This window comes from Phyllobates terribilis, unplaced genomic scaffold, assembly GCF_046119375.1.
Source record: "Phyllobates terribilis strain yellow unplaced genomic scaffold, ASM4611937v1 Scaffold_11__3_contigs__length_659146591, whole genome shotgun sequence".
In the NCBI taxonomy this organism is placed as follows: domain Eukaryota; kingdom Metazoa; phylum Chordata; class Amphibia; order Anura; family Dendrobatidae; genus Phyllobates; species Phyllobates terribilis.
The window spans coordinates 549,944,717-549,958,019 of record NW_027362771.1 but is presented as its reverse complement, the minus strand read 5'-3'; the positions used below and the strand labels follow the sequence as shown (position 1 = coordinate 549,958,019).

The window sequence follows — 13,303 nt, the reverse complement described above, 5'->3', positions numbered from 1 at the left end:
AAAGACCGTGGTTCCCTTGTCTCCGGAAGATGTCCATATCAGATCCCTGGGTTCTTCCGGAGATTCCGGACCTCCTCACTCAAGGGCCACTTTCCCATCCTCCAACCCCGAGTCTACATTTGATGGCGTGGAATTTGAGAGGGTATTATTGACCAACAAAGGATTCCCCGCAAATGTAGTGAATACTCTCCTGGCTAGCAGAAAACCTGTTACCACCCGCATTTATGCCAGTACCTGGAGGAAGTTTCTGTCCTTTGCAGAAGTTAAGGTGGAGGAGGGGCCCCCTATTGGGAAAATTCTGGAATTTCTGCAGCGGGGCTTAGAATTAGGTCTCACTACCAGTACCTTGAAAGTACAGGTGTCGGCGTTGGGAGCTTTATTTTCTTCCAATGTTGCAGATAACTATTGGATAGCCCATTTTATAAAAGCTTCATTTAGGTGTAGACCCATTACCAAAGTAAAGATGTCTCCCTGGGATTTGAATTTTGTCTTAGATGCCTTGACCAGTCCTCCTTTTGAGCCACTAGATTTAGTCTCCCCCAAAATTATTTTCCTAAAGACGGTCCTGTTAGTAGCCCTACCTTCAGCCAGGAGAGTCAGTGACCTACAGGCCCTTTCAATATGCCCTCCATTTACGCAAATTCTGGACGATAGGATTATATTAAAACCTGATCCAGCCTTTCTTCCTAAAGTGGCCACTCGATTCCATAGAACCCAGGAGATAGTTCTCCCGACTTTTTGCTTTCCGCCCAAAAATCAAAAGGAGAAGAGGCTTTACACTTTAGACGTTAGGAGGTGCATACTAAAGTACTTAGAAGTATCACATGGCTTTAGAAAGGATAAGTCCCTATTTATTTGCTATCAGGGGGCTAGAAAGGATTGTAAGGCCTCAAGGGCTACAATCGCTAGATGGATCAAGGAGGCCATTTCCCTCGCATACTCCTCAGGGGATAAAGAGATACCGGAGGGATTGAGGGCGCATTCTACCAGAGCGGTGTCAACCTCCTGGGCGGAGAAGACAGGGCTTTCCATTGAGGAAATTTGTAAGGCTGCCACTTGGTCTTCTCCCTCTACTTTCTATAGGCACTATAGATTGGATCTGGGTGGCTCTGCAGATCTTACTTTCGGGAGAAGGGTGCTTCAAGCTGTGGTCCCTCCCTAATTTCTTTCGTCTCTGTAATTCTCTCACGTGGTGCTGTCATGGGAGACCGAATAAAGCCTTAGTTACTTACCAGTAACGGTATTTTTCGGAGCCCATGACAGCACCTTTATATTCCCTCCCTTCACTGGTGTTGTGCACTCCCGTAGAGTTGATTTCTTTTGGTGCACCCTTGCGGGAAATTGATGAAAAGTAATGTACTTAATGTGATTATGTTTTGTTATAACTAACCTTGGCGGTACTCTCATGCTCTGTTAACTAAACTGAGGCGGGAAGAGAGGGCCGCCCTTTTTAACCTGTAGGTTTCCTGTCCTTGATGGGCGGATCCTCTCTCTCTCACGTGGTGCTGTCACGTGGTGCTGTCATGGGCTCCGAAAAATCCCGTTATCGGTAAGTAACTAAGGCTTTTCAGTTGTTTCACACTTTTTTGTTAAGTATATAATTCCACATGTGTTAATTCATAGTTTTGATGCCTTCAGTGTGAATGTACAATTTTCATAGTCATGAAAATACAGAAAAATCTTTAAATGAGAAGGTGTGTCCAAACTTTTGGTCTGTACTGTACATGCACATGTGTATGTATGTGTGTGTGTGTGTATGTATGTATGTGTATATATATATATACATACATACATACATACATACATACATACATACATACATACATACATACATACATACATACATATACATTATGGAAAAGTTATTTGATCCCTTGCTGTTTTTGTAAGTTTACCCACTGACAAAGACATGAACAGTGTCATTTTAAGGGTAGGTTAATTTTAACATTGAGAGATAGAATATCAAAAAAAAAAAATCAAGAAAATCACATTGTATAAATTAGATATTTTTTTTGCAGTGAGAATTAAGTATTTGATCCCCTACAAACCATTACCAGTTCTGGCTCCTACAGACCAGTTAGACGCTCCTAATATATATAATATATGTTTGTTTTTTTAAAGGTGGGAAAATGGGTGGTCATTCAAATTTTTAGATTTGTTTCTTTTTTATTTATATTTTTACAAACTTTTTATTCACTTTTTCTTTAAGTTCCCTAGGTGGCCTTGAACCCATGATCGTCTGATTTTTTATTTTTTTTTTTTGTTTCTTTTACATACGTCAATATAAAGCTAAAATCACAGTCTCCTATGAAGCTCGGTTTGTGGATTGGCTCCACAGGAGTACTAACATGACATCCATGGGTGGTCTTCAGCAGATCCTCAGCTACCACAGCGTTGTGGAAGTAGGCATGGATCGACTTGATCCCCCTTTTACCGCTTGTCTTAAATATTGCCGTCGGAGATTGACTGCAGCAACATTTAATGTGTTAACATTAGCAATCTGAGGTTTGCTTGGAAGGGGTAAAACCACATGCATTTATTTTGACACTCCCCCAATACACTTCCAGGCTAATTTGCATATGGATTGAAAGCTTGATTTCTCAGGGCTGGCACATTTGGATTTCTTTAAAACAAGAATCCTTTTTATTCTTGCAGTAGGACTTGTCTAGCCATGCCACTGTTTCCAGGAGCAAAATCGCCTTTGCAAGTTCCCTTTAAATCTGTGTATTGCAGAAGATTTGGAGCTTAAAAAAAATATTATTTATTATTGTATTAAAAAAACTTTAAGAATATATTAGAAAATTATTTGACACATTAAGTAGAACCTAAAAACAAAATGATAGTAGAAGGTGGGCATTTAATTGAAACAGGTTTTTTCTCTTGGAGCAGTTGAGGTAAAATTGAGGGATTGCCATGATCAACTTTGGGGACAAAAAGTCAAGGGGGATTTATACCATCTTAAAAAATGTTGCATATGATTTTTTTTTTTAAAAAAAATCCGTGGGAAAACCTTGCAAAGACACAATGGTTGCTGGAACGTATTATGTTATTATAATCAGAACCTGCACAATTGTGGATTCTTTGTATTATCTGCTTCTATAATAAAGGGGGTGGGTTCTTAGGGGTTGATGAGACTCTTTTACAGATATTAATGTTCATTTCTTCCCTTCAGCGGGCTGTAACCACAATGTGACGGCCAGTAATCAGAACATCACCAGCCCCAACTGGCCAGACACCTACCCCAACAAGAAGGTGTGCACGTGGCTTGTGACTGCCACCCCAGGACACCGTGTGAAGCTGGTAAGCCACAGTCACCTCCTGAGCTATGGTGTCCACAGAAGGACAATTATTTCTCTGCTCGGTCATCAAACTAAATTTTATAATCTACTTACATCATACCGTATATTAATGGGAACCCTAAATAAATAGGTTTTGTAGGCAACAGTAATATCCTATACTCCTATGGCTTAAAGTGCCTGTGCATATAATACTGCCATGGTATCTATAGGAATTACATTATAAAGTGACAGTGTACTTACTAATTGTGACCCCTGAATTAGTGCCACTCAGATAGTGCCCCTAAAAGTTAATGCCTCCAAAAAACGGTGGCAAATATGATTTGTTATTAAAAAAAAAAAAAAAAAAAAATCGCCTCCTAAAAAGAGACACCAAAAGTGTGTGACGCGGATGGTGCCAGCCAAAAGTGTGTGTGTGTGACGCGGATGGTGCCAGCCAAAAGTGTGTGTGTGTGACGCGGATGGTGCCAGCCAAAAGTGTGTGTGTGTGTGACGCGGATGGTGCCAGTCAAGTGTGTGTGTGTGTGTGTGATGCGGATGGTGCCGGCCAAGAGTGTGTGTGTGTGTGTGTGACGCGGATGGTGTCAGGCAAAAGTGTGTGTGTGTGTGTGATGCAGATGGTGCCAGCCAAAAGTGTGTGTGTGTGACGCGGATGATGCCGGCCAAGAGTGTGTGTGTGTGTGTGTGATGCTGATGGTGCCAGCCAAAAGAGTCTGTCACTCATATGGCGACTCCCCCACGAAAGAGTGTGTGATGCGGATGGAGACTCTCAAAATATGAGGTAACTCGGATGGTGACCCCCAAAAGATGGCGTGACTCGGGTGGTTCTACTTGGTGCTCCCAATAGACAGTGCCTCAAAGAAATTGTGCCCCCGAAAAGTGTGTTCAAAATATGATGGCACACAGACATATTGCTTTAAAAAATATTTCCTCACGAAAAAGTATCCCCAAAAGATGGTGTCACTTGAATGGTGCCCCCAAAAGAAGGTATGATGGTGCCACTCGGTTAATGTTCCCAATAGATAGCGTAGCCCTCTTCTAACATTTTGCAGTCTGATGCTGGTTGGCAAAATGATGAAGGGCGAAGGGAGCCAAAGATATGTGACAGAAGGCACAAGAGTCAATGGCTGCCAAGGGAATGGGGTTGAGACTTCCTGGACCATCTGGAGGTGATTTTTATAACATTTGCATTGGGAAAACAAGGCTGAACCTGTTGAATCACGTAGTTTGGCACGGAGTGACGCCTACATTTTTTTTTTTTTTTTTTTTTTACACCAAATATAGGCAAATTGCTATTTTATTAATTAGAAAAGAATAAATCTCTTACTAAAGACACAAAATACTAATACTGATGTAAATTCAATGGAGTTATCTGGTTTACATCCAAAGTTTGTCCTACTTTTCTCAAACTGTGAGAACGTGGCTATAGAGAAATTATGGATGCAAATTTGAAGGTTTTTATGTTTTCTCAGTAGTCACTTGACGTTCCCCCCTATTTTTGGCCTGGCAGGTGGTGAAAGAGCTGGAGATGGAGTCCCACCAGGAATGTATGTATGACCACATTGAAGTTTACTCTGGTGTAAACGCTCAGGCTCCAGTCCTAAAACGTCTCTGCGGCAGCAAGGTCCCCGATCCGCTGGTCGCTCCCGGAAGCCACATGTTTCTCAAATTCGTTTCTGACAATTCAGTACAGAAAAGGGGATTTGTGGCCGAGGTGACAACTGGTAAGACCCATCACAGCTCCAATTTACTAATGAACATTAAAACTTGCCCCCAATGTTTCACATGGACCAAAACTGTGACCTGAATATTTTTGGTGGTTCCTTCCCCTCTATGTTCTGTCTGCCCTGTGGGCGGACCTTTCCAGATATGATGTCAGAGCTCTAAGCCAATCAGACGTCTTTCATTCTGGCTCCACCTCCTTCCTGTATTTTCACTACATAAGAAGCTGCAGCTGCATCTCCTCCCTCTCCCTCTTTTTTACATATTGTATTGCCCAATAATTATTTATATTTCTATTGATAGATACGTGGTCTTGTGAGGTTACGTGATGGGATTGATTAGAAATGGCTTTCTCCTTTTCAGAGTGTGGAGGGACATTACTGGCAGAAGTCCGCACCAAGGAACTATACTCCCATTTTAAATTTGGAGATGACGTGCACCCGCCGGCCACAGAATGCACATGGCACCTGCAGTCGGAGGGAAATTATGGGGTGGAACTAGTGTTCCAGAGCTTTGAGCTGGAGGAGGAGCAGGACTGTGGATACGACTACATAGAGATATACGATGGGCCTACTGAGACCTCCCCCAGGATGGGGAGATACTGCGGGTCAGGGGTACGTATATCAGCATGGCTGCATTATGTGCGCGTTTTCAACATTTGATTGTCACGTTCCGGTGCCTTTAGTTGACGCAAGTTGACGAAGTTTCTGGTTCTTTAAATTGATGGTTTGTTCTTAGGATAGACCACCAATATTAGATTGGTGGGGATCCCACCGGTCAGCTGTTTTCAAGGGTTTTGGGTTTCAGTAAGAATTTTGCACCATTTGCCTTCTATAACCTTCGTGTTGCACTGTCTAATTGCTGGCTGCAGAATGAGTTAACTGAGGATCAATCAGTGAGCTTGTTCTGAAGGTCAGCCAGCGAATATGTAACTCTTTCATCTGTCTGAGCTCCTTTCAGCTGATTTATGATGACCACAGGCCACCTTAAAGTTGAATGTGCGGGGAAACACAGAGCTTGTAAAAATCAAAAGGATGCAAAAAAATGTTATGAATCCCAATTGCAAAAATTTATTATTTTAGCCCCAAATGTATGTATTTAAGTAATAAAAAATTGTCCCAAAAAAGTGGATAGCCTCTTTATGAGTGACTCAAAAAATCATTAATTTGATAAGTGAAAGTTGTACAAATTGCACCAAATTCATACAAAATCTTGCACGTCAGATGTTGGATTTTATGCAGTCCGCTAGACATACACTTTTCACTTTGCTATGGCATCATATAGATGGCGTACTGTACAACAATATTTTGCACCCCAAAAAATGGTTCACGCTTTAAATTTTTGCATATTTCTAGCCACATTCCAACAAGATCTGTCTGGTCTCTCTCAATACACTTGTATTAAGCGAGGCTACACACGACTAGTCTGCATGTGGTCGCATGTATGCTAATTAGTGATGAGCGAGCATGCTCGGTACTCGCCCGAGCATCTCCGTACTCGAGATGCTCGGAGCTCGCCGAGTACTTTCGAGATGCTCGGGCGGGAGCTCGGGTCCCCGTCCTGCATGTTTGGCGCTCTTGAGAGCACCAATCATGCAGGGATTGTCTGCTACTCACTGTAATGTCACAGCCATGGTGGTTGTGGCATTACAGTGATTGCCCAAATCGATGGGAACAGTGCTCACAGTGAAACCTGAAAAGCCGGCAATTCATCAGCGGCATATACCGGTACCCGACAATTTAGAACAGAAAGAATAGAGCATCACACATAGATTAGATAGATAGAAACATGTCAGCCACATATATAAGAAGCACAGTGACAGTGTTGGTTACTGTACTTGTCATTTAGTGTTAAAATAAAGGATTTATAAAAAAAAAAATTTGAGTAGGGTTCACCGTAATTTTACTCTCTAGCGGAGGTTAAGCAGACGGCTGGGGCAGATGTTTGAAGCCTGGGAAGGGGGTAATACCCACGGAGCTTCCCAGGCTACTAATATCAGCCCCCAGCTGAATACCTAGCCTTTACCAGCTATTAAAATGGGGGACCCCCCCAAAAAATGACGTGGGGTCCCCCCTATTTTAATAGCTAGCAAAGGCTAGGCAGATGGCTGGGGTCTGATATTAATAGCCCAGGAAGGGTGCCATGAATATTGGCCCCCTCCCAGGCTAGAAACACCAGCCGTCAGCCGCCCCAGAAATGGCGCATCCATAGGATGCGCCAATTCTGGCACTTAGCCTCACTCTTCCCACTGCCCTGTAGCGGTGGCAGTGGGGTAATAGGGCTGGGGTTGATGTCAGCTTATAATGCCAGCTGACATCAAGCCCAGGTTAGTAATGGAGAGGCGTCTATAAGACACCCCCATTACTAACCCCATAGTCAAAGTTAAAAAAAAACACAACACCCAGAATAAAGTCCTTTAATTGAAATAAACACACAATTCTTTATTGTTCTAAATTAAACCATACTTACCATCACGCCCATTCCAGCTGAAGCCAACGATCTCCTGCAATAAAAATAAAATAATAAACCAACCTCATCCTTACCTTTCCATGGTTCCCAGGACGGCTCCAGCTCTGCTACATTCACATGACAGGCTGGATCGCAGCCGAAAGCTGCCATCCAGCTTGCCATGCCGCAGACACTGAGAAGCGCAGGCATGCTTGCGCTCCTCAGTGTCTGGCTGTGACGGCATCCAGATGAGCCGAGTTCATGTCCACTCATGCACATTGGACATGAACTCGGCTCATCTGGATTCCGTCACAGCCAGACACTGAGGAGCGCAAGCATGCCTACGCTTCTCAGTGTCTGCGGCATGGCAAGCTGGATGGCAGCTTTCGGCTGCGATCCAGCCTGTCATGTGAATGTAGCAGAGCTGGAGCCGTCCTGGGAACCATGGAAAGGTAAGGATGATGTTGGTTTATTATTTTATTTTTATTGCAGGAGATCGTTGGCTTCAGCTGGAATGGGCGTGAGGGTAAGTAGAGTTTAAATTAGAACATTAAAGAATTGTGTGTTTATTTCAATTAAAGGACTTTATTCTGGGTGTTGCGTTTTTTTTTTAACTTTGACTATGGGGTTAGTAATGGGGGTGTCTTATAGACGCCTCTCCATTACTAACCTGGGCTTGATGTCAGCTGGCATTATAAGCTGACATCAACCCCAACCCTATTACCCCCTGCCACCGCTACAGGGCAGCGTGGAAGAGCGAGGCTAAGTGCCAGAATTGGCGCATCCTATGGATGCGCCATTTCTGGGGCGGCTGACGGCTGGTGTTTCTGGCCTGGGAGGGGGCCAATATTCATGGCACCCTTCCTGGGCTATTAATATCAGCCCCCAGCTGTCTGCCTAGCCTTTGCTAGCTATTAAAATAGGGGGGACCCCACGTCATTTTTTTTTTGGGGTCCCCCATTTTAATAGCTGGTAAAGGCTAGGTATTCAGCTGGGGGCTGATATTAGCCTGGGAAGCTCCGTGGGTATTACCCCCTTCCCAGGCTTCAAACATCTGCCCCAGCCGTCTGCTTAACCTACGCTAGAGACTAAAATTACGGGGAACCCCACGCCAATTTTTTTTTCTTTAATAAATCCTTTATTTTAACACTAAATAACAAGTACAGTAACCAACACTGTCACTGTACTTCTTATATATGTGACTGACATGTTTCTATGTATCTAATCTATGTGTGATGCTCTATTCTTTCTGTTCTAAATTGTCGGGTACCGGTGTATGCCGCTGATGAATTGCCGGCCAGCTTTTTTAAAGAGACAGGTGCATGAAAATCGGAGGGCACTAGTGTGTTCCAAGTGCCCTGCTATGTTTTTCATGCACCCTCCTATATACCTTGCCTGCCTGTCTGCCTATATATTCTGCCTGCCTGACATTTAATTGAGCACCGTTCCCATCGATTTGGGCAATTTTTGACCTTCTGCAGACCGCCGGGGGGGACCACCAGAAAAATGCCCGAGTTTCCCATAGACTTACATTGGGCTCGTTGCTCGGGTCGAGCACCCGAGTATTCCAATGTGCTCGACCCGAGCTTCGAGCACCCGAGCATTTTAGTGCTCGCTCATCACTAATGCTAATCACATACTTGAGGTCACACTCCTGACAGTGGAGAATCCTCAGTGTGCAGCGATTGTGAGGATTCACAAGTCTGCAGTCACATACGGCGACTGCAGACTTGTACCCCATGGCCGGACAACCCCTTTAACTGTGCAAAATGCACCAGAATTCTGGTACAAGTTGTGCTAATCTTACTAATGTCTTTGATCACAGCAAAATATCCAAAAGCTTTAGTACGGTCTGCCTTGGCTAAGTAACATGCTGTGAAGCTATGTGTTAATTGTAACCCTCCGTGTATAATGGGCACAGCACATCTATCGCTGCCGGCCCCCGCCTGCTGACTCCTCATGTGTGGCCCTCCGCAGGAAATCAGAATGGAAAAAAAAACAAAAAAACATAAATGCTCTTTCTGCCCGCGCTCAGTACTTTCTTCCCCTACACACACTGGGTAAACCATGTAGGTGGCTCGTCGGAAATATTAACCTGGCACCAGATGGCTTTGATCCCTGTGTAATTGCTCCGTTCAGCGCAAGCAGTCATTTGAGGTCCGGTGGACAGTGACCGCCTCGGTACCTGAAAATGAATGGTTGCGGCTAAAGTCCTAGACATAACAGGACTCCATTCTGCGGCTCTGGAGCTTTCAGGAAATGATTCATCCCGTTTCTATAAAAGAAGACTGCCAGGTTTCCTACCACTGCATGTGGATAATGCAATTCTTGCTGTAGTACAGAGCCGGGTGGCAGGAATCTCCTCCTTCTACATGGTGATTCTGAACATAAATCCATTGTACATCCAGATAAAGGACACACAGGGGCATTTTTTTTAATCCCTTGTAGCTTCACCATTTTATTTAATAAACCCCTTGTGTTATATCAGCCGGAGCTACACAATTCTACATCTGAAAGATACCTGGATCTGTAGCTACAAGATCTGGTCCTGGAGGCCACACCTTACCTAAAGCAGCGAAATCAGTGCTTTTTGAAGGGGGCTGGCTGACTTCATTCCAGTAGCTAAGCCAGACCCCTTCTCTGTATATGTATTGGCTGTGACAAAGAAGGGGGTTGGCTTAGCTACTGTAATGAGCAGAAAAGCAGCCCCCCTTATAGCCGCATAATCTGCTCATTCCATTAGCTCAGCCAGCCCCCTTCTATCAGTAGTGATGCGTATACAGAGGAGGAGGCTAGCTTAGTTACTGTAATGAATAGACAAGCAGCTCCCCTTAGAGCGGTGTAATCAGTGCTGTGTAAAGGGGGCTGACTGACTGCTTATTCTAGTAGCTAAACCAGCTGCTTTCTCTGTCGCAGCCGATGCATATACAGAGGAGGAGGCTGGTTTAGCTACTGGAATGAGCAGTCAGCCAGCTCACTTCATCCGACACTGATTAAGCTGCTCTAAGGGGGCTGGCCATCTGCTCATTAAAAGTAGCTAAGCCATCCCCCTTCTCTGTCATAAGTGATGCATATACAGAGGAGGAGACTGGCTTAGCTACTGTAATGAACAGACAAGCAGCCCGAGCAGCGTAATCAGTGCTGTGTGAAGGGGGCTGTCTGACTGCTCATTCTAGTTGTAAGCCAGCTGCCTTCTCTGTCACAGCTGATGCATATACAGAGGAGGAGGCTGGGTTAGCTACTGGAATGAGCTGTCAGCCAGCCCCCTTCTATCATTAGTGATGCGTATACAGCGGAGGAGGCTAGCTAAGATACTGTAATGAATAGACAAGCAGCTCCCCTTAGAGCAGTGTGATCAGTGCTGTGTAAAGGGGGCTGGCTGACTGCTTATTCTAGTAGCTAAACCAGCTGCTTTCTCTGTCACAGCCGATGCATATACAGAGGAGGAGGCTGGGTTAGCTACTGGAATGAGCAGTCAGCCAGACCCCTTTACACAGCACTGATTACGCTGCTCTAAAGGGGCTTGCTGTTTGCTCATTATAGTAGCTAAGACAGCCCCTGTCTTGGAGGAGGAGGAGGCTGCCTTAGCTTCTGGAATGAGCAGTCAGCCAGCTGCCTTCACACAGCACTGATTATGACTACAGTATCACATACTAAACTGAAGCCATCTATAAAGAATTAAAGGGGTATTCCCATCTCCAAGATGCTATCTCAATATCTAATAGGTATAATAATAGTATTAGCAAATACCTCCAATTGGAAATGTATAGTTTTTCTGATTTGCTATGTCTCTTACCCTATGTGCAGGCATCGCAGGACTGTAGGTATCCATGGTTACAACCACTAGCAACTAGCTAACTATCTGTCACTATATCAGTGGTCGTAACCATGGATACCTAAAGTCCTGCAATGACTGCACATAAGGAAAGAGACATCGCGAATCAGAAAAACTATACTACATTTCTAATTGGAGGTATTAGATAATATTATTATTACTACACCTACTACATATTTGAATAGAATCTTGGGAATGGGAATATACCGGTGTGTGTATATATACCGTCTATATACAGTAGATAACACAGGATCCACCATTCACAATAGGTGATGTCACAGCTCACCTCCTCCCCTGCTGTACAATGACTGATAACACCTCTATATACAGTAGATAACACAGGATCCACCATTCACAATAGGTGATGTCACAGCTCACCTCCTCCCCTGCTGTACAATGACTGATAATACCTCTATATACAGTAGATAACACAGGATCCACCATTCACAATAGGTGATGTCACAGCTCACCTCCTCCCCTGCTGTACAATGACTGATAATACCTCTATATACAGTAAATAACACAGGATCCAGTATTCACAATAGGTGATGTCACAGCTCACCTCCTCCCTTCCTGTACAATGACTGATAACACCTCTATATAGAGTAGATAACAGAATCCACCATACATAATAGGTGATGTCACAGCTCGCCTCCTCGCCATCATTTTAAAATGTTCATTTTGCCACAGGAATTAGGAGTCCTAAATTAGGCCTAGTGGTTCATGTGATAATCGTGAGATTATGCAATTTTGGATTCTTTTTCTGTTACTCCATCTGTGTGTTGGAGCCCCCTACTAAACTGCGCCAAGTCTGGTGGCCACCTTATACACTCCAAGTCCTGATGATTTAAGACCCCCCAGTACAACCCAGGGGTGAAAATAATGGAGGTGTCCTCAAAATTTGTCTTACATTTCATAGTTTGTGGGTTCATTGTTTTCTCCCGACACGATTATAAATGAAAGAATAAGGAGCAGTCTGCTGGAGGTCGGCGCATTTGAGACACTTCCCCCAGCCATGAATAGACCCAGGAGCTGGGGCCTGTCGTTTTTTGTGCGGCCTTTGTGACGAGCCCCTTTTACACTGTCAAAGCCCCCGTTGCTTTGATTATGTTCCTGTCGCCTCAATGGATAAACTGCTCACGCGTTTCACTTCTTTGTTGAGTTTGTCCCCATTGATCATTCTGTATTATTCACCTGTTTTTTTTGTTTTTTGTCCTCCCGCAGCCCCCAGAGGAAGTTTATTCATCCAGCGACTCGCTGACAATCAGGTTCCACTCGGACGACTCAATTAACAAGAAGGGATTTCACATTCGATACACCAGCACTAAATTCCAAGACACTCTTCAAGCCCGCAAGTGACATCCCACCACTCCGTCCTCTGCCTCATTGGATCTGGGACCAAGTCCTTCTTCAGGGATGAATCCTGAGCTGCGGGACCCCTACCCCAAAAAAATCTGATCTGTGGATGTATGGTTGCAAGCCGCACCACATGGGAAAATGGACTAGATGAGCCTCAGGGATATCCAAGGGCACAGACTCGTGTCGGCAGAAGAAAATAGACTATTTCCATATAAATATATATTTACACACTCTATTCCATTTGTACATGCGTATACACACATGACATACACTCTGCCTAAAACATGGGTGCTGTGCTGAGTGCTAAGGGGAGGTGGATGGGGGTCCGACGTTATCCTGTGAATTCTGCTTCCTAGGTCTTTAGCCACTTTCTCTATGGAAGTTCCGCCCCTCCCCCTCTACTTTTTGTATTGACCACCCCTCTCTAAATTTTATTCTGCCCCTTTTGGGGGGCTCATATTCTTAGCTTTTGTAAAGGCTCCCCCTTATTTTATAGACATCCCCTCGCTTCATCCTATCTTGAAAAGACTAGAATTGTACTCGCTGAGCCATGTCTGCAAGTTCAGGACCTGTAGCACTCAGCGAGAGCGTCTGCCGTGAATGTGTGTAAGCTATGGACTCATTAAAGATGGTCGCCACTGTG

The 13,303-nt window shown here is 44.3% G+C and overlaps 1 protein-coding gene across 1 annotated transcript in view; it reads left to right on the top strand.

The window, feature by feature from the left end:
• Positions 1-13,303, top strand: part of BMP1 (bone morphogenetic protein 1) — a 139,711-nt gene extending 126,408 nt beyond the window's left edge. Inside the window, exons 17-20 of the mRNA XM_073654047.1 lie at positions 3,173-3,300; positions 4,807-5,020; positions 5,382-5,632; positions 12,526-13,303. Of these exons, the coding sequence (XP_073510148.1) occupies positions 3,173-3,300; positions 4,807-5,020; positions 5,382-5,632; positions 12,526-12,660 (728 nt within the window). The 3' untranslated portion in view covers positions 12,661-13,303. The remainder of the gene's footprint in view (positions 1-3,172; positions 3,301-4,806; positions 5,021-5,381; positions 5,633-12,525) is intronic.